The 20651-nt window shown below is 43.3% G+C and overlaps 2 protein-coding genes across 8 annotated transcripts in view; one reads left to right on the forward strand and one right to left on the reverse strand.

The window, feature by feature from the left end:
- Rtn4 (reticulon 4) overlaps positions 1 to 8247 on the forward strand; it is a 54443-nt gene extending 46196 nt beyond the window's left edge. For all 4 annotated transcript variants that reach the window (XM_015986704.2, XM_076546158.1, XM_076546157.1 and 1 more), the window contains 4 exons: positions 6259 to 6328; positions 6762 to 6808; positions 6978 to 7036; positions 7318 to 8247. In XM_015986704.2, coding sequence (XP_015842190.2) covers positions 6259 to 6328; positions 6762 to 6808; positions 6978 to 7036; positions 7318 to 7360 — 219 coding nt within the window. In that variant the 3' untranslated portion in view covers positions 7361 to 8247. The remainder of the gene's footprint in view (positions 1 to 6258; positions 6329 to 6761; positions 6809 to 6977; positions 7037 to 7317) is intronic.
- Positions 1 to 20651, reverse strand: part of Eml6 (EMAP like 6) — a 294744-nt gene that overhangs the window by 10604 nt on the left and 263489 nt on the right. Inside the window, exons 34-42 of one of the 4 annotated variants that reach the window (XR_013042863.1) lie at positions 19402 to 19559; positions 18786 to 18900; positions 16894 to 17082; positions 15291 to 15463; positions 14749 to 14911; positions 13110 to 13163; positions 12247 to 12400; positions 11704 to 11804; positions 8361 to 10112 (exon numbers count right to left, since the gene is read on the reverse strand). Coding sequence is in view for 2 of the 4 variants with exons in the window: in XM_042285515.2 (XP_042141449.1) it covers positions 10088 to 10112; positions 11704 to 11804; positions 12247 to 12400; positions 13060 to 13163; positions 14749 to 14911; positions 15291 to 15463; positions 16894 to 17082; positions 18786 to 18900; positions 19402 to 19559 (1182 nt within the window). In the remaining 2 variants the exon portion in view is untranslated. Of the gene's footprint in view, positions 1 to 8360; positions 10113 to 11703; positions 11805 to 12246; positions 12401 to 13059; positions 13164 to 14748; positions 14912 to 15290; positions 15464 to 16236; positions 16373 to 16893; positions 17083 to 18785; positions 18901 to 19401; positions 19560 to 20651 lie in introns of those variants that run through there. The other 3 variants (XM_042285515.2, XM_076546155.1, XR_013042864.1) reach the window with 3 other exon arrangements.

Genomic DNA, 20651 nt, shown 5'->3' on the forward strand with positions numbered 1-20651 from the left:
AAAGCCTGTTGTTCTTTAAGGTTTAGTAACTTCCCCTGGCACCCTTTTAATCTTCCTCCTGAGCAGTCTCAGCCTTCTTGGTCAGGAGGTGTCAACCAAAATATCTGCTTTGGGGGTGAAAAGGGAATATTTATTCCAAACTGCCAGGGCTGTCTCTGGGGAAGCAAGGAAGAGCTCTGATGGGGCCTGTGAGCAGGAATTGAAGGAGTCTAGAGGTTAGTATTGACCTTGACAAGTTAATAGGCACCACAGTCATAGTCAATGGAAGGGCCAGAAGTTCCTCCTGCCAGAGATAAGGAGAACGATTGCCTTTTAGCAAGCAGAACTTTCCTCAAGCCCCTGAGGGAGTGGGGGCCCACTACCAAAGCCTGACCTTGGGAAAAGAACCAGACACTCCACTACAAATAAGAGCAATTTCTTTTCTTGAGGGGCTGGGTGCAGTCTTTGCACCATGTAGAATAAATAAGCACTGAGCTGTTGCCTAGTTGCATTCCTTTGTGTCTTAGTCTTACCATATGGGCTTGTTCCCCTCCTACACTCCCAAAGGGAAGGCCTTACTCTCTTTCTATTATACCATACCATTCTGATTCCTCTATATTTATTAACTGAACTCTTGCCCTTAATGGCTTCAGGCTCTGGATCTGGGCCCATTGTTTCTCTGACTGTCAGATGTGCCCAGTTAGTAAATCTTTAACTTCTGTTCTGGGTGTAGTCAGGGGGTTACACTTGGTGTAATGGGGATTTCTGTGTGCAGAGTCATCATGCTGTATGGTTCCACAGTGGCAGGGATTTTTCCCAAAGAAGTATTTTGTTTAAAGAGATTGCCATTGTATACATTTTCATCCTTCATCAAACCCACACAAAATTCCCCAAAGGAAGAAACATAAGGAACTCCTATAACACACAGCGAGAGTCGTTAAAATGAGTGGAGAGTTGTGATTGCAGTGTTGAAGTGCTGGAATTGATCAAGCAGCAGTGCTCGCCATGTGGAAAACTTCCTTCTGAGAATGGACTCCTAAAAAAATTTTTTTTTAATCTCAGCACTCAAGAGGCAGAGGCAGGCAGATCTGAGGCCAGCCTGGTCTACAGGGGGAGTTCCAGGACAGGCTCCAAAGCTACACATAGAAACCCTATCTTGGGGTGTGTGTGTGTGTGTGCGCGTGTGCGTGTGCGTGTGCGCGCGCCCCCCTATCAGTTTTTGATTGGAATTACTTTAATGTTAGTCATTATGCGGGGCTGTGCTATTCATTAAATGATGCTGTTTACCGTGTGAGAAAGCCAGGAGGCACAAACAAAGCCCACTGTAAGAGTTTATTAGGGGAAGAGGAAGAGAGAGGATGTGCTTAGGCCTATGGAAGATTGTGCAGGGAGAGAGGAGGGAGGGGTCTGTGACCCACTTTTTATGGACTCCCCCCCCCCCCCACATGCACATATGGGCCAACATAGCTTCGCCATGCATGTGCATAGATTACGCGGTCATGCAGTACTCAGGATGTAAGGCCCTGGAATGACTAAGCATCTTGCCAGTGCATGCACGGTCATGGGGGGTGGGCAAGGAATTCTATCAGTTAATACAGTAGAAATATTTTAATTTCAAGAAAACAAACTCATTTTATAATAGACAAGCTCTGTAGCTTTGATAGAACAGCTTTTAAAGGAACACTTGAAAATAATTTATCTAATTCCCTGTCTTCATAAGAGTCAGCTGTCTTTGGTGTCCTCAGATGATAGAATGTACACTTTTAGATTCTAGGTCATAATTAATTACTTGTATTTGAAACCTTCCTCCAAAATTGAAAAATTTAGAGCCACTCTTGCAAACACATGACAACACCCCCTCTCCGTTTTCCACTTCCTTTAAATTCCTTTTCTCCCTTTCCTCCAGTTTGAGGGAAGAGTTGATTTCAGCTGTCATCAAAGAAATGATCAAATTCCAGGGCACTGAAGTCAGCACCTGAGATGAACTGGCAACCTAAGTGTGCCTGGTCAACTCTAGGTATTGACTTGGTCAGAAAGAAATAGGGCATGTTGTTACAGATTCCTCTCTTTAACTTCGTGCCTGATTGTTCCATTCATTCTACTCCTGAAATAATAAGCTTTTTAATCCTAGACAATACTTCCAGGTACCCACAAAATGATCAATAATCCAGTTTCAGGTCAAAGAGTATGGGCTAAATCACTGTAGAAATACTTCCTAATCCATTCGTAATGTAGCTCAGACATAAGCATTTTAAGCCTTACTCATTTTTAAACAATGGGTTTTACACTGCTTTAGTGTTGCCCAGGCTAGGCTGCCTCTGAGCTTCTGTTTCTGCTGCTAGAGCCAGAGATGGGTGTTAGAGGTGTGTATCACCTGGTACTGTGACAGTGGTGTTCTTATCCAGTTAAGGGTTAGTTCAATTTTTGTGATTAGGAGCTTTGGGGAGAGCTTTTGTTTTAAAAGTTATATTTTATATAAATTTACCCGGGAAGGTGAAGGAGCTGGAGTTTTCATTCCCTGAAGTTCTGATTAATTTCTCTGGGAACACTGAATGGAGGATGGCTGTTTAGAAAGTTGTGCTATAAAACCCTGTTTGTCCCTACCTCCAGTTTTAAAAGAAAAGTATATCATACCTGCTGGTGTATGTCATCTTTGGCCCCCTAGAGGGAAGCTTGACAAGGTTCCTGTCTTATAAGCCAGGCATGTGCATGTGGGTGTGCATGTGTGCGTGTGTGGTGTGCATGTCTTCGTGTGCCATGTAGTGGTCAAAGGACAATCTGGTGTTGGTTCTTACCTTCTATTGTTAATCCCACCAGTTGAGAATAAGACCACCACCACAGTTAAAAGCCAAGTTTGAAGCAAGCTTTAATCAAATTCTGGCCAGGTCCATGCCTGTGTTCCCAGGAAATGACCCCAAGTCATGTTTTGCAAGGGCTTAAAAAGGAAGAACCCATAATGCACCACATTTCCCATGAGATCCAGTTGGGAGCAATATATCCTGATGTACTTCCTGTTCACATACCTCCCACCCACATGGGATCAAGCACATGCAGATGGGTCAAACGTGTTTAGGGGAGTGAACACATGTGGCTTGTTACCCCCCATAAACAACAGCCTCCAGCATTTCAGGAACTATCTGTCTTTGGGCAAGGGGCTTGCAGATCAAAGGCATTTTTGTTTCATGGGTCTTTTAGGCACAGTAATTAAAACTTAAAATGTAACTTTGGCTTTCACACTACCTCATTTTATTTTATTGCCGTTTGCTGTGTGCACTGAGTTACTGACTCAGAAGCTCTGGGGTTCTGGATCCTGAAAAGGAGGATGAGGTCAGAGAACCACCTGATCTCGAACAAGGGAATCCCTTTGACACACCAAATCCAAGAGATTGTTGTTTAGTAGGGACTAAGAGCGGGCATTTTCAGTGGGCTCTTACATGTGTCTGTAGCATGGCTACAGGGAAAGATGTGGGGGACAGTGATGAATGAAAATAGTTCTGTGGCTCTACTGTAAACTTGCTCAAGTGCACAAGTTATATTTAGTTTCTGGAAGCTATAAAGCTGTGAAAGGGGAAAGATGTGCTAGTAGAGTCATCCTTCAAACCTTTCTACCAGAAGTTCTGCAACCGTGGCTAAAAATGGGAAGAATTTCAAACTTTAATTTCAGTTATGAGTGCCTGACATTTTCTACTTGGAGATTAGAGTGTTGTTCTTTGTAGAATTAATGGTGGTTTTAGGCATTGAAAAGATCTTTTAATCTGTAGTAAGTGTGCTTATGAGAATTTGATTACCACTCCTTTTGTTGAGTGAGTACATGGAAAAAGATATTCTTTAGATCAAGAGTAGGGAACTAGCAGTAAAAGAGGCACGGTGTGGTTTTCAGTTTGCCATGCCTACCAAGAATATATCTGACCCATGGAGGCCCAACCAAGTACTGAGCTATAAGCCTAGGCTAAGCGAGTGTAACCCGATGCTGGAATCTGCTCTGCATGAGGCATAATCTTGAGCACTACAGCCTCGTGTGTAAGCTGAAGTGGTTGGTGTGCTTGGGTTACTGTCTACTGCGCCTTCCTTTGTCGGCTTCTGCCAACTTCTGGAGCTCGGAGGACATTAAGCACATGATGAGTAGCTTCCTGCTCGCAATCTGCAGTGGAGACGTCATTTGCAGAATCCTCTGCCTGTGACTCCCTCATGGTGATGTCACCTAGAGGGCTTGGGTCCTGGACTCCAGCCCACCTTCTCTTGGCCTAACCCTTGGCTGCCTCTATCCTGCCCTCAGCTGTTGTCTTAAATTTGCCTGAATGTGGTCACTGGGCTCCCAGCAGGATGGAGGGAAGCTGGTCCTCTCGATGGGGTTCTGCTTCTGCTTTGACGAAGGGGAGGAAACTGCAGGCTTCCCTTTCACCCCTTCTCCCCGGCCACTGTTAGGCCACTGTTCATGTTTGTAAGTGCAGGTACTCATTTTCTGTTGAAACCAGTTGACAGAAAAATTTTCACTGCCTGGGATCCAAGAGTGGTGGTGTCCATTTTTAAAAAGTTCAAAACAGCAAGCAAAAAACAATATGAGATGGATACCTTATGGGCCCCATAAACCCATTATTATTATGTGGTTCTGTGAAAAGTTGCCAATTCCAGCTTTAGTTCATGGAGGAGCTTACTAACTTTACTCTTTTCATCAATACTGTTGTTACATATACATAAATCGTCACCATAGGGGCTGGAGAGCTGGCTCACTGGCTAAGGGCACTCGCAGAGGACCTAAGTTCAGTTTCCAGCACCCTTATGGCACCTAACAACTGTCTGTAACTCCAGTTACAGGGGGATCTGACATCCTCCATGGGCACCAGAAGGCCTCACATGGACATAACATGAGCAAAACCCTCACACACATAAATTTTTTTTAAAAGTCCCCATAGATGGTGGTATCATGGTAATATGTTTGTCGTCTCCTAAATCAGTCACAACAGCTGCGGGACACAGCAGAAAGCTTTGCATTAGGGAGTGTAACAACTCAGGGGTTTTCCTCTTTATGATGTAAACAAGTGGCCAGGGATGTATTACCTGCAGGAGTTAAAGTGGATGGGAACGTCTGGGCATGCTCCAGAAGTGTGATTTCCCACCATGAAGTGTAAGCCAACAACAGAGGGAAGGATACATCCTTTCTTATATCCTGTATTATTATTAATATATTAATACAGAAATGTATCCCTGAAGGTGCCCACCTTTCTTTGTGGTTACCAAAAGTGATGATCATGAATGCTGAATAAAATTTAGACTAGCTTAGTGCCTGGCTTGAAGAACTGCTTTAAACATGTCAGTGAGCTGTATGATATTGCAAGTTTTAGAAATGAAAGAAAACTTTACAATCTTGTCAAGCCATTCATGAATAAAGTGTGTGTGTGTGTGTGTGTGTGTGTGTGTGTGTGTGTGTGTGTGTAAAATAGTTATCAAAATGAAATTGTGTTTTAGCAGCAAAGCCTTTACAGACGATTTCATTTGCTGTTTTATTTTTTAAATCTCAAATGAGCCAGATTATTTTTAAAAAGTACAGTTTAGTTTATTATAACCTCTGGCCCCTGGAGGAAACAGTGAAACCTATATTGCTGTAGTTGGACACTAGGCAACTTAGTAACCTTTCTGTGCTTCAGTGTCTAAGTGCTGAGGTGATAAACAGATGAAGTTAAGAGGGATAAATGAGTTTGTTGCCAGCACCTTAATGTTTGGTAAGTAAAGGCAGTTAAGGGAATAGTGATCAATTACATTAATTAAATGTTTAAGTCAGTTACATTAGATAGTAGTATAAAAGTTTGAGATGCCCCTTCCCCCTAGGTTAACTGTGGTCCTCAAACACCTGAAACTTAGCACTCCTTGCTCCATTGCTTATCACATGCCTGCTATTTTGGTGTCTGAATTACTTACTTAGTTTGTGTATTTTCTCAAGCATCTTCAGCATGTCAGTCAGTAGTTAATGTTCAGAGTGCTTTGTTGTTGTTCCTATTGAAAAGCTAGACAGTGACTAGAGCTGGAGGGATGAGCAGGGTGTCCCTGTCCCATGGTTTCTGGTGTTGAAGAAAACAGTTCTTCTCTTAGCATGTATTCCAGTCAAATCCAAATTCTGGTCTAATTAGGATTCTGAATTAAGACTGGTAACAACCTAAGTGAATATTTGTATGACTTGGTTTTCAAGGTCTATGCCTTGTTAGATTGGCATTTAGATGGATAATTTTTTGGGGAACGTTTACTTGAATTTTGCTTATCATGGGCTCTTTTGTTTGCTTACAGTTCGCAGTGTTGATGTGGGTGTTTACTTACGTTGGTGCCTTGTTCAATGGTCTGACACTGCTGATTTTAGGTAAGTCTACAAAAAGATTGAAAAGCACTTAGAGATATTTTGGTAGAAATTATCCTTATTGGAAGAAAAAAGAATATAAATTTGAGGTTGTGAGGTCTTTAAGTAGCTGATACTGATTGATACTGTTTTATTGAAATGCTATGTTCCTGAAGACTATTCCAGCTAACAGTGACAGACCCACCTTACCTGATGGTACACTCCTGAGTTTAAATGGGATACATGTATTCTATAAGGTTTGTGAGATGTGATTTGAAGCTAAGCATAGTTCCTCAACTGCGCTCCTGTCCTCCACACCTGCAGGAGAATGTGAACACATACACAGGCCTTAGGAGCACTACCTAATTGTCTTGATTACTGTTGGCTTGATTGTTTGATGTTTACTCCCAGGATGATACCAGTCTTTTTTTTTTAAGTTGTGTATTTGCTTTTTCAGCTCTGATTTCACTCTTCAGTATTCCTGTTATTTATGAACGACATCAGGTAATTTCTTAACTATCACTTGCAGAACATAAAGCTCACCCTTACTATGTAGGACTTACAAAAGAGCTAGTTTCCAAACCTGGTCTTAAGCCTTTAATTTTTTGGTATGTAGTAGTGTTTGATGTTCTATGGCAGTGGTAACTTTGTAATGATTTATTCTCTTTCTTAGGCGCAGATAGATCATTATCTAGGACTTGCAAATAAGAGTGTTAAAGAGGCCATGGCCAAGTAAGTACACCCTGTGACTTCTTTACCAAGGGCGAGGGCAGCATTCTCCTGCACACCTGAGTCAGTTCAGCATTGACAGAATGCTCTTCCTAAGTGCCAGCATTAATTCTACATTTGCCTTTTTTTAAAAAAATACATTGTTGATACCTACATTGTGAGGCAAAGGTGGAAAAATATATTTTGTATTTTGGTAGCTTTAGGATTCTCTAAATAATACACCACATAGCATGTTTTAAATAAGCAGAAAACAAACAAAAATTGACATTTTCCTTTATTTATAGAATCCAAGCAAAAATCCCTGGATTGAAGCGCAAAGCAGAATGAAAACACCCCAGACAGCAGGAGTTCATCTTTCAAGGGACACTCATTTGATGGTGGGCGGGGGAGGGTCAGGGCGAGCCTTGGCGGCGGTGCAGCTTCAGCTCTTTATTTTTAGCAGTGCACTGTTTGAGGAAAAATTACCTGTCTTGACTTCCTGTGTTTATCATCTTAGGTATTGTAAGCTGCTATGTATGGATTTAAATTGTAATCATACTTGTTTTTCCTGTATGAAGCACTGGTGAATAAAGTGGGCTGAGAAGGCGATACATTACGTTTTATTGCAAGTAGTCTTGCTGTATTTGGGAAGTTACAAGAAGGTGAAGCTGAAAAAAAAAAAACTTCACAGTGTACTGTGTTTGGTTGGTGTAAATTGATTTTTCACTGAAATGTTTAGACAAGATCATACTGCTAAAGCAGGAATGAAAACGCTGTCTTTATGGTATGTTCTAGGTGTATTGTGAACTTACTGTTATATTGCCAATATAAGTAAATAGAAACATAATCTATATATAGTGTTTCACAAGCTTAGATCTTTACCTTCCAGCTGCCCCACAGTGCTTGACCTCTGAGTCAGTGATAGTGTAGTCTCAAGCACATAAACTAGGAAGAGAATGTATTTCTAGGAGCACTACCATCTGTTTTCAAGAAAACAACACAGAACTCCAGCATAACATCATTGCAAAGACTTACTGTAGAGTTAATTCTGTCACAGATTCTGATTCTGTGGACTGAATTAATGCTTCCAAATGTTTGCAGTTATCAAACATTGTTATGCAAGAAATCATAAAATGAAGACTTACACCATTGTGGTTTAAGCTGTACTGAATTATCTGTGGAATGCATTGTGAATTGTAAAAGCAAAGTATCAATAAAGCTTATTATAGACTTCATGTGTTTAGTGTTTGGGTTTTATGAATGTGCACCAAGACACAGTGGTAGGCTATTTAGAGTGAATGATATGCTTTTAGAAAGGTTTCAGTTCATGAAACAGTAAAGAACAAAGAACATTTACATAGTGAAATTTATTTGACCCATAACAAAAGGTTTTAAATTCTTTTATACTTTGACTGAAAATAAACTCATGCACCAATATTTTAACAATACAGTGCAAGATTTATGAGTATACATAAAATCACACCACATAAGCTTTACAAATGAGACTTTCAGAAGTCTTTATAACACACACTATTGCTCTTCAAATATAGTCTTCAAATATACATGTACATATATCACTGATGAATCTGGTGTCCATCCACATGGTTATTTAAATGCAAGATCTGGTCAGAATGAAAAGTCAGTAGTGCAAGATAGGCAGACACGGTCATCACTCAGCATCACCAGTTACAGGAAACAGAATTAGGACTGCATAAGGACTCTACTGGGGGCCCAACAACCTACTAGTGGATTACTGTAAGGCATTAATAAATTGGCATGTAAAATAGCTTAATGAGTAGTCTAATCCTTTTAGAATGTTGAAGTGCTTCTGTGGTAAATGTTAATAATCTATTCTTTAACTGAAAATGTTTCATTTCACTCTTGCTCTAAATTGACAACTGCAGATAGCTAGTAACTCAATGTCCAGAATTTTAGAGACTAGAAGAACTCTGTGGCATGTGTACTCAGTGATCTCATCCCATACCAGCCTTTTCCAGTGATTGCCCTCTGTGTAACAGAACTGAGGGACTTGCAGTTAATATTGTCCAAGTCATATTCTGTCCTACAACTGACTGAAGAAATTTAAGTACTCCTTGAAATTGGGAATTTGTTGAAGAGATTTTTTTTTTTAAATCTAGATTTAGTCTGCATTGATTATCTGAAACAAAAGGAGCCAAGCCATCCCTACCCAAGGGTATAAACCAAATGCAGCTCACTCACTTGGACATACTGGAGATCCCCCACTTGCCCTTTTACATCTTGTAGAAGTTGTTTTGTTGGAAGGATATAGGTTAGGTTGTGTATTTGGCACTAACATAAAATCCAGACTACTTCCCACAGAATTGGAGTTCCTCTGCTGCTCACCTTCCTTATAATCACTTTCTCTGAGCAGGTAACTGATGCCTTTAGAAACTCTAGACATATACACAGGACAAGTGACGGAGTCTGCTAATCCCGTAGCCCTCCTCAGTTTTGAAGTTTTAGCACCATGTGTAGACAGGAGACGACGTGGGAGGTGAGGCAGCAGCCCACACAACTGGGAACTTTCAAGGCACTTAATGGATATAAAACTGCAAATGAAACTTTAAAAAAATTTGTTTTTAAACTTGTTTATACATGGCTCATTTGGTTTTGAAAGCTAAATGTGGCAAACAGGCTATCTATTTCTGTACTTAAGTGCTTCCAACTTATACTGTCATGTCCAGTGAACATTCTTGAAATATATAGAAAAAGAATAGCAAAACACCTTTGTAAAAGTCTTAATGCAAATTAAAAGCTACATATTGGTTAGGGTAACTGAGGCTGTAAATTTCATGGGCTACATTATCAGGATTTCTTTGTTAGTGTAGTTACTTAATAAGTATAGGTTTTAGTCTCCAGAACAAAGGCAAACAGTCTTAATATTGTAGGACTTGACTTTCCTTCTTGACATCCCCATCTTGCAAAGTCCAAATTGTGAGACAGTCCTACAACCTCACTGGCATCCAGAGCTTGTGTGTCCCACAGCAGTTGGTATTGAGGAGGCACCTCTGCACGGCCCAGGGAGAAGCAGTGTAGTGCACGAAGTTCTGGCGGTCACAGACATCGCCATACAAATACACTGGAAAGCAGACGAGACATTTTTGTGTGCTGTAATTTTGCCAGGTGTCCAAACACAGTCTTGCCAAGTGCTTGAGATTTCAAACTGTAAGCCAGGGTCTCGCCACCTACCGTAGTCTCCTCCTTCCAGTTACCATGTTTATTTATTTTTTCAGATTTGTTTTGGGGACAGGGTTTCACTCTGTAGTCTGAGGATTAGAGGTGTGAGCACCATGTCTAGCTTACAGCTCTTTTAGAGTTCTCTGATGTATCTGCTTTTGTCCCTTTTGCTGCTGTAAGCATTTGTGCAGAATGAAGTCACTGGGGACTTTGGCAGACTTCACACTATCTGTCCTGTTGATACTGAAGAGGTTTTATCAGTGCCATTTAAATGAAGCCCCTTTTATATGGTATACAAACCTTATGTTTAGTAAACAAGTCACCTTGTATTTCCTGCACTGGGGTGGCCAGCTCATTTAGGTCTTGTAGTCCCAGCTTGTTCTGTTTGGCCAGTATTGTTTTGAATGGGTATTAATAGTCCAAAGGAACTGGTGTCAGTACTATCCCAAGCATTAGGAGTACCTACAATAGCTGTCACAGTGAGCTCGAAATGACTCTGTAGGCCATCACAATGCACTGTGCTCTTATAGTTACCTCTTAATTTAGTGCATGTGCGTGCACATGTGTAAGCACTGCAGCATGAGTGTGGAAGTCAGGACAATTTTCAGGGGTGGATTCTCTGCATCTGGATCACTGAGGTTGAACTCGGGTCATCAGACTATGCAGCAAACACCTTTATCTTGCCAGCCATGTTTTGCTTCTTTATCCCCTCCCCCTGAGCTTTTATTAAAAACCATATTTGTAATAAAGCCTTTCAATATGTCAAAATTGAATTATGATAGGATGACCTGGTCCTGTCCCTCCATATGCCACAAAACTCTATTCTACTTCAGAAACGAGAGGCTCCAGACCCGTGGGTCAGGTTGGAAAGGGTTTCTTCCAAAACAGTAGCTTCCTAGCCATGCTTCATGTAGAATAACCTGCCCGCTTCACCATGAAGTCAAAAGCTGCCTTGGCTGTCCATCCAAACAGCTTGTTGGAGTTGTGCTACTGACTGGGCCTAGACCTAGTCACCTTCCGTTCCTCTGTCAACTGAAGGCCAGCACTTGCCTCAGTTGTTTCTTAGTGTCACTAATATTTTTAATGTCTCTTGGCTATAGTGATACATCTAAAAGGTATTAGCACAGACTAAAGGACACATGGATGAAGGTTGATTTTTAAATTGATTCTCAGTGATTGTTTCTACTGAAGTTAGCCATTCTAGATTTCTTACCTTTTTGGCTCCTTACTCCCAACAGTGTTCAGAATAGTTATCACATGACCTGAGCTCAACAATCCCAGGACAGTACTAATGGGGACACAGGTCTGTCAAAATGTGTTGAGAACCCCAACAACAGCCTATAATAAGGTCTTCTAAGAACTCACAGAATTTCCTTTTTACTGCCCTACATCAGACCCTTCCTATGTCCCTGGCAGAGCCTGACCCATAGGACACCTGAACTAGACAGAGACAATCAGGCCCGAGGAGCCAATCAAATTAATTGGGGTACTACCTGCAGTCGTCTCCTCCAGTGCTGACCACATACTTGTCATCATAAGAGAAACGGATGTTTGTCACATGAGCTGAGTGACCAAAGTAACGTTTATGCTTGGCCTGTGAGAAAAAGCAAATGGAGTGCCTGTTATTTCCAATAACTTGTCAAGTTACAGATCCATCAGGTTCCCTACTCCCAGAAACCCCTGCAGCTCTGTCTGGACAAAGAGTTGATGGGAAGAGTACCTGCTGTGGCCTTGCAGTGTCCCTTCCTCTTAGGGCTACAGATTCTGCTCTTGATACCCAAGCTCAAGAAATTCTAACTGCAACCACAGCACTTCCAGGGTACATCTGCCAGCCAGCCTTTTGCTGATTTCCCTGCCTCATTCTTTCCTTCATGGCCTTTTTGTCCACCCACCATCTATCTAGTTTCTAGGGCTATATCTCCAGAGGGACATTAAAACACCAGCCAAATCTCCACAGGGCTGGATCCATGATAATTCTGATGGCCATTAATATGTTCAGATTCTTTAGACTACAGGGGCTACTCAGGAAGACTCACGAATTTTTCTGTGCATGGAAAATCAAAGAGCTTCACTAGCCCAAAATCGTCTCCTGTGACAATGTTCAAGCCGGCATGGGTCACACAAGCACAGTTGACATCGGCCTTGTCTGCATTTCGTGGCCAGATTCCAATGACTTCATCTCCTAGAACACTGTTCCAAGAGGGAAAGGTGTTAGGAAGATGTGACAGAATTCCCTAGGGTCGTTGTCCCCTCCTAGGGTAAGAAGTAGGAATTCTACACGATTTGGCCGTGTGGCAGCCATGGCTGTCATGAGCAGCCATCCCCAGCCCTGGCGCATTTTCGCCACCTTGCGCTGCTCCTTCTCAGTCCCCATCCCCTACACTCGAGAAAGAAAAGTTTATCCCCATCTTTGATTTTTTTCTTCTTCTTTCTCTATAGTCCTACTGAATATATGTATGCTGGCAAGGGCAGGACTCCTGACTGGACTGTTGTCCCTTGTCCTGAATAGAGCAGGCATTGTTTCTTTGCTCAACAACAGTTCTAGTCCCCAGCCCCTACCCTTGTGCATTCCTTCTCCAGTTACTAGAAGCTTCATTGTTACCAGGCTTGGTCAGAACATTTGAACTTTCTGAGTGGAGCTTGGGGTTGGTATGAATGATTAGACAAGAAGAATTGATGGCAAAGCACCGATCAGATAAAGCCATATCCTAAGCCAGTGTCCATCAGCTCTCATGGTCACCCCCAGCCCCAAGAAAAGACAGTTTCATCTCAGCTCTTCCTATCATGGCCATCACAAAACCAGAGGCAGAGGTAGGACTTCTTCCTCAAGTAGAATTCTCTTCAGTCACCTTGTCCAGGAAGCCCAGGTGATCTTCTCAATGACCATGGCTTCAGTTACCTGCTTCCCCAGGGGAACCTCATGCACCTGGCGCTTATAGGCTCCTGTTGACACCTGCAAGTGGAGAGGGACCACATTCATCTGCTTCCTCAGTCCCACAAGACCCCTTTGGCTGTCTTCCTGAACACTAGTTCAGCCCCAACATTGAAACCCAAACTCCGGGCTACAAAGCCTGGATGCTCACTGCCCATGCTAAAGTTCATAGGGTAAGATATCTTCTACCACCCCCCCACCCCCCACCCCACCCCCGTTTCCCAAAGTCCTGACACATTGGTCCTCCAAATGTGACTGCATATCAGTAACCTGGAAACTTGTTGGAAACACGAATTTTTGGCCCAGCTTGTCAAATCAAATCAAACCCTATGAGGGTGGGCCAAGCAGTTTTTTAACAGCCTCCAGGTGATTCCAACACACACAAAGTCCCTGTTCTTGGAGAATGAAGGCACAAAAGGCAAATTTTATTGTAGGCAGTGTCTGACAGACCTGCCCTAGAGGAAACTGGCCACTGTTTTTCACATTAAAGGACATTTGCCAGCGTCTTTGGCTCCTCTCTTATTTAGAGGATGCCTCTAAATAAGCCACCCAGGTTTTTCTTCTGTTCTCCGAATGAGCCTAAGTCTTTCTCACCTCAGGGTTTCAATGCAGATGGCTTGGAACAGAAATCCCACCCCCTAACTCCCACACAACATACAGACTTGACCTAAGCAGGACCTAACTGACACCTCTTCAGGGGCTGCTGGCACCCTTCACTTGCCTCTTCAGCACAGAAGCATGACATTTATGATTTAATATTTGCCTTCTCTGAGGAAGTGCGAGCTCCAGGAGACGTAATAAACACATTGTATCCATCCCAAAGCCCACCTAGCCTAATGCTTTGTTTGATAAGTTTGAAAAGTGACTGCATTCCTCTCTCCTTTCATAGTGAATATCCAACTCTAGGCCCCCAAATGCTGAATACTGAAGGCACTTTTGTTTTCAGCCAAAAGTTCCAAAGGTAGGACCTCTTGGTCTTGCCTTACTGGTCAGCTGTGCTGGGCTGTCCAGCCCACTCCAGTATGCAGCAGCATAAACAATAACAAGCTCAGTGCAGCCCTAGAGAACTAGAAATTAGAAAGGTTTTTAAAAATTAATATTGTTTATGAATACATGTGTGCATGTGTGTACATGCATGCACATGCCTGCTGTGGTGCATGTATGTAGGTCAGAGGGCAAATTGTGGGAATCAAGTATCTCCTTCCATCACGTGGGACAGGAGAGGGTTTGAGCTTGGTTGTCAGGCTTAGCTGCAGGCATCTACCTAGCCTCAAAAATTAGGAAATTTTGTTCAAGGGCTGGTGAAAGTAGGTTAAAGATGACTAGGGATATGTTCCCTGCTATGCATTTTTTTGTTTTTGTTTCTTACTAAAGAATGGTTACATATATAAGGTACATACATATATATGTATATATGTACACACACACACACACACACAAATTATCCAAGCCTCTGTTTCTACATTTATAAAACAGGGAGAAAGGAACAGCTCTTGGAAATTGCCTGTGATGGATAAATTAGTATGTTGCCCAGCACTCTAATCACAGGAGCACTGTTTTTGTTGCTCTTCTTGGTTGCCCCTGAAACAATTAGCCGGAAGCATACCTGAATGAATTTGCTGTCTGCAGAAAAGTCCATCTGAATAACAAAGCTTGGGATGTCTTTGCAGTAGCCAATGCGGTTCAAACTTGTTCCCTGAGTGAGGTCATAGAAGTCAACTGTGTGCTCAGAAGAGCCCACAGCTAAGAATCTGTTGTCTGGGCTGATTCTAGGGAAAAACAAAAATCAAGAGCATGGTCCATGAGGAGGCTCTTTGGGGCTGCTGAGGCACAAGACAGATCTGGACACACAAAGACGGGGTCAACATTGTCCCAAGCCCAAAGATGAGATGAGCCTCCCAACCCACATGTGGCTGACGTCTCCCCAGGTTCTGTGAAATTACACATTTTCTGAACCTAATCCCACAGGGGGAAAATGGTGGTATGCAGCCTATTGTAAAATGGCAGGTCCTTTTACCATCTTATGTCAAAATGACCCTCGTATAGCTGGCTGTGGAAGCAACCCTTTCAACTCAGTTCAGTGTATCTATGCCCCCCTCACACCACCACCAAAAGGACCCTTCTGGCTCGGACCACTCACGTATATACCTGATATCTTGGATGGCAGATTTCCGGTCTCGTTTTTTCCCCCAAACTTTTAGGCTGTTCACCAGCAAGATGACAAATTCTCCATTCTTCATGCCAATGGCCACCATCTCCCCGTCCGGGCTATAGGCTGCACACCTAGCTGCATGGCCCAGGCTCACCTTGTTTAGCAGTTTCTGCATGGATATAAAGAATCATCTGAGCCCTCAGCACCTGTTACGTCATCATAACTTTACATTGAGCACTGTAGTTCTGTGTTCTAATTACCCAGCTTTGTCATGCCAACTACAGACAGCAGATGATGAGTGGCTTCACCTACTGAAACAGGCCGGACCCAGCCCTTAGGCTTTGTCAGGGAAAGAATGTGAACTTCAGCATGTGAGCTCAGCTCTTGAAATGGGTTCTCACTTTCCAGTTGGGTATGCTTGTGTACATTGCTGCCCATACAGAAGTGACACTGACATCAGTCTTGGAAAAACTTTCTAAGTGTTAACAATAGCATACAGGAAGCATCTAGTAGATAGTAGGTTTTCAGTGAGTGAAAGCTGCTTTTGGTACCTTAAATAGCTTAAAAACTAAATGAGTATAAATGCATGTCTGCTCTTTGACCTTACACTAAAGATGCGACCAAACATTTCTTAGCCATTTTGAAACAGAATTTTGGTGTTCTGGGTTGGATAAACCTCAGTAACCTTTTTCTTGATATTTTACATTTTCACCCCAGATGAACTTGAAAGTTGCTTTCCCAACCTTCCTGGGACCTGATGGGAACATTTGACATTCTCAAATATTTCTCTTCCCTTCTCTCCCTCTCCCTTTTCCTGTCATAAAAAGATAGCAATTCTCAATTCGATTATTCCAGAATATCAACATCTAGGGCTCAGTAGAGTGCTTGCCTAATATCCATGAAACCTTGGTTTGAGCCCCAGAACTGCATCACAGTGCATACCTGCATTCCCAGCACTGGAAAAGTGGAGGCAGGAGAGTCAGGAGGGTCAGTGTCTTCTCTACTACATACTGAGTTCAAGGCCAGCCTGTGCTATGAGACACCATCTCAACACAAGTGTATCTAGACAGATGAACAGCTGAAAGGGCAGATGAGATATGGGGGGGGGGACTTTTATTAGTAGACTTTCTAACAGTGCTGATCCAGCATACCCCTATCTCTGGCTTTGCACAGGCCCTCTCTGCTCTAACCACTATAGACACATGAGCCAGACAGAGTTGTTGTGGAATAATCTTTTTGTACACTGTGAAAATGTGTCTTTGCCAAGGTGCTTTCTTTTTGGTTTAATAAAAAGCTAAATGGCCATTAGCTAGGCAGGAGGTATAGGTGGGACAGCCAGACACAGAGGCACTGGGGAGAAGAAAGGTAGGGTCACCAGGAGACACAGGGAGCAAGACATGCTAGAGGACAGGTAAAGCCATGAGCCATGAGGCAATACATAAATAAACAGAAACAGGTTAATTTAAGTTGTAAGAGCTAGTTAGTAACAAGCCTAAGCTATGGCTGAGCTTTTATAATTAATAAGTCTCCATGCCATTATTGGGGAGCCGATGGTATCAATGAAAAACATCAACTACACAGAGTAGGCAGGCCCCTTACCTTGTCAGCCAGGTCCCAGATCCTTGCTGTGCCATCATTGCTGGCTGAGATGAAGATGTCCTTAGACGGGTGTGTGGCTAGGCCCCAGATCTCCCCCTCCATATGTCCATCAATCAAGATGTTTGAAGCAGCATTTTTTTCACCAACTTCAATTATTTCACCATCTTTGGTTCCTACTAAAATTTTTCCCTGTTATAATAAAATACTATTAGAAAAAGAACTGTATGAGCCCACTCATTTGAGGTACTCAAAATGACCCAATTCACAGGACACAAAGGGGCAGGAGGGAGGGTGAAGGGGTGGTGGTGTTTAATAAAAAATTAAAGAGGTAGGTTTTAATAAGAATATTTGAAGGCAACAGTATAAATGTGTTTAATGTCTATGCATTGTACATAAAATGGTTAAAATGGTAAGTTTTATGTGTTTTGCCACAGTTTAAAAAATAATTAAGCCAGGAGGTGGTGGCCCACACCTTTAATCCCAGCACTTGGGAGGCAGAGGCAGGCAGATCTCTGAGTTTGAGGCCAGCCTGGCCTACAGAGTGAGATCCAGGACAGCCAGGGCTACACAGAGAAACCCTGTCTTGAAAAACCACACACACAAAATGATGATGATGATGATGATGATAAATTCAAAAGCACTGTTAGTGGAACTCTATGTTGGAATTAAAATCGAAAGAGCTGAGAGGTGACTTTTTAAGGACTAACCACCTATTAGCAGTCTCCTCTCCCTTTTCACTTTGCCTTTTCTAGCAGCTACATTGGGTATGAGCTTTAGCAGCGGCCTCTGTTGGCCTCTGTTGGCCTCTGCTAGAACATCCCAAGGGCCATAAGCTCCCTATAGAGTGAGGCAGCCAATACTAGTTCTTAGACAACTCCAACTTTTTTAAAATTTTTTTTTCATATAATATATTTTGGTCATATTCTTTCCCCTTCCCCAACTCCTTCCAGATCCCCATTCCCTACTCACCCAACTTCACTTTTCTCTCTCAAAAAAACCTAACCCAAAACAACACAAAAATACCACAAAACATACACACAGAACCAAAACCAAAGCCAAAATCCCAAACTACAAAATCTGTTGTGTGTTGGCCAACTACTCCTGAGCATGTGACCTGCCCTGGGGTGTGGATGACATACCCAGTGTCTCTTCAGTGAAGAAAGGTTCTCCCAGCGGCTACCAGGGTCAATTTCTTTCTTCCACTGAACAGAGATGTAAGCTGGACAAATATCCTGCCCACACCTCACATCATCGTGCTTCCAAATGATTGTCACTTAGCTCTTAAGAACATGGGGTTTGCAGTTAGGGTTGCCTTTCTTACTGAGAATGTCTTAGAAAGCAGATCCTTAAGCTGAGGAGCAGCTCAGAGATGAACATGGGAAATTAAACAGTGAGGAGGCTCCTTTTCAGGCATCCAGGTGGAATTTTAAATACATTAAAAAGGAAAACACTGGGTGTGGCCACGCCTCCTGACATTCTCATTCTGCAGCTCAACCAAATGAGCTGAGAATTAATGACCTTGAAGCAGATGGTTCAGTGGCCCTGATTCCCTTCCGGTATCAGAACCCTATGCGTGTGATTTGGCATCATTCAGCTTATGAGAATGAATGGTGTTTGTAGTGACTGTGGCTGACTTCCTGTCAGGTGGACAGAAAATACCCTCATCTATGGAACACGAAGCCCTCTCAATCCTCCTGGTGCAGGTTCTGGACACAGGTTCAGAGACACCCCTAGCCTTCCCGGACTCCTGAGCAGAGTATAATTTACACCTTGGGGTTTAAGGCTTGAACAAACACTGGAAGAAGGAAAGCCTGCTGGGAACACCACTCCCACCCCTGTCTTTTCTCAGCTCAGCCTGGAGGTGTCACTCCCACAGGGCCAGCCATACTCACTTTGCCGCGGCACACAGAACGCACACACTCCACCAGCTGCCCTGTCTCCAACTGGAAAGCCCGACAGCGCTTCATCTCCTGGTCCCACAACTTTACAGCTCCTCCTTCTTTAGTCCTAAAAAAGGCATAAAGAGGCATTCACCCATTCCCTCAAGACTTCCCTTCCTGGCCCCCTCAGCACCAGCCACTGATGGCATGGCCACCCAGGCCCAGCAGGATGGACCCTCCATGATCGCCCCCCCCTTAGGCCCTGCAGATGTCCTAAATGGCCGTCAGATGCGGGTCTCTGGAGGAAAGCCAGCCATGTTTTCATTAGCCTACTAACAGTGTCTCGCAGGTCCTGCCCTCTCGCTGCCATCCTCTTCCTCCCTACTATAAGAAGAGCTCCTGTGGTGGCACCAGCAAGAGCAGAGTCACCACAGCTTTCTGAGAAGGACCTCCCAAGCTTTAGCCGCTATTGGCCTTCCCTGCTTCCCTCTGGAAGACCTTGGCTCTCTTGCAGAGATGGCAGTCTGATCTAACACAGAAAAGATAGGACACCACAAAATGACAGATGCTTCTGTCATTTTGCCCCAAGATAGTAGCAAACAAGTCCCCAAGATGGACCTTTACTTACGGCCGTTCTTTTCCGCCTGTCACAATGAGCCCATCCCGGAGGGTGGTGTACATTGTGAAAACAGGGCCTGTGTGAGCCTTGGCCACTAGCCGGATGAGGAAGTGCTCCTTCCACACGTAGACATCTCCATTGATGGCACCAGTGAAAGTGAGGTTGTTCTGTAAAACAAAGGGACACCTTGGGAACCAGGAACATGCTTAAGGGTCCCTTCTCAGCCGCTGGCTCCTTTTTTTGTTTAAAATTATTTTTTATTATTTTTAATTATACGTGTGTGTGTGTGTGTGTGTGTGTGTGTGTGTGTGTGTGTGTGTGTGTCCATGCATATGAGTATAGGTACTCACAGAGGCCAGAGGCATTGGATGCCATAGAGCCAGAGTTATAGGCAGTCATGGGATACTCAAGTCGGGTGCCGGAAATCGAACTCAGGTCCTCTGGAAGAGCAGTGAATGCTCTTAGCCACTGAAGGATCTCTCCAGCTAGACTGGCTCCTTTGCTGAGAGGACTAGCCATGCATTGTCAGTCTGACCTGCATTAAGCTAAACATTTGCAGAGAACCGGAAGAACACGAGAGGTCACCTGGCTTTGCAATTTACTTGCTAACTGGTTTGAACATCTTTGTATTCCTTCTGTGTGCACCTCTGCAGCATCAGCACAAGAGAGGCCACAGTCGGGGAAGGGCCAACCCCAGCCATGGAGGAAACTTGCCTGGGGTTCACCTGGGGAGTGGACACATTGCACTGGAGCTGCCTTACCTGGGCCAGATGAAGTTTGCATTGGCTGGGGGATTTGTGGAGCAGGAGGGCCAGGGAGAAAAAGACTACTCCCTGAGGGTGGAAAGTATTCCCAGCATTCTCAGCGGTTGCTTAAGCAGGGTCTGCTCTGGTGTCACCTGCCCTGGGTAGTAACCTACACCTTGATGGTTAATCACTGTCAGTTTGGATGGATTAAAATTTGTTATGAAAATCTACTTTCCATGTGTCTATTTCTAGAAAGGGCAACTGCAAAGGGAAAGGTTGGATGTGGGTGGCACTATCCCAATTTCTGGGGACCAGCATCGTCTCTGCCTCCTGACCATGGGCGCCATGTAACAGCTGTCTCAGCTCTATCGTGTCGCTGCTGTCATGATGATCTGATCTTAACCCACGAGCCAAAATAAATCCTTGCTTAACTTGCTCTCCTCAGCTATTTTTTCATGGCAATGAGAAAAGTAACTAATACTTTTTGACTCAACATTTGAGAACAAAAAAAAT

The sequence above is a fragment of the Peromyscus maniculatus genome, chromosome 10, assembly GCF_049852395.1.
Source record: "Peromyscus maniculatus bairdii isolate BWxNUB_F1_BW_parent chromosome 10, HU_Pman_BW_mat_3.1, whole genome shotgun sequence".
NCBI lineage: Eukaryota > Metazoa > Chordata > Mammalia > Rodentia > Cricetidae > Peromyscus > Peromyscus maniculatus.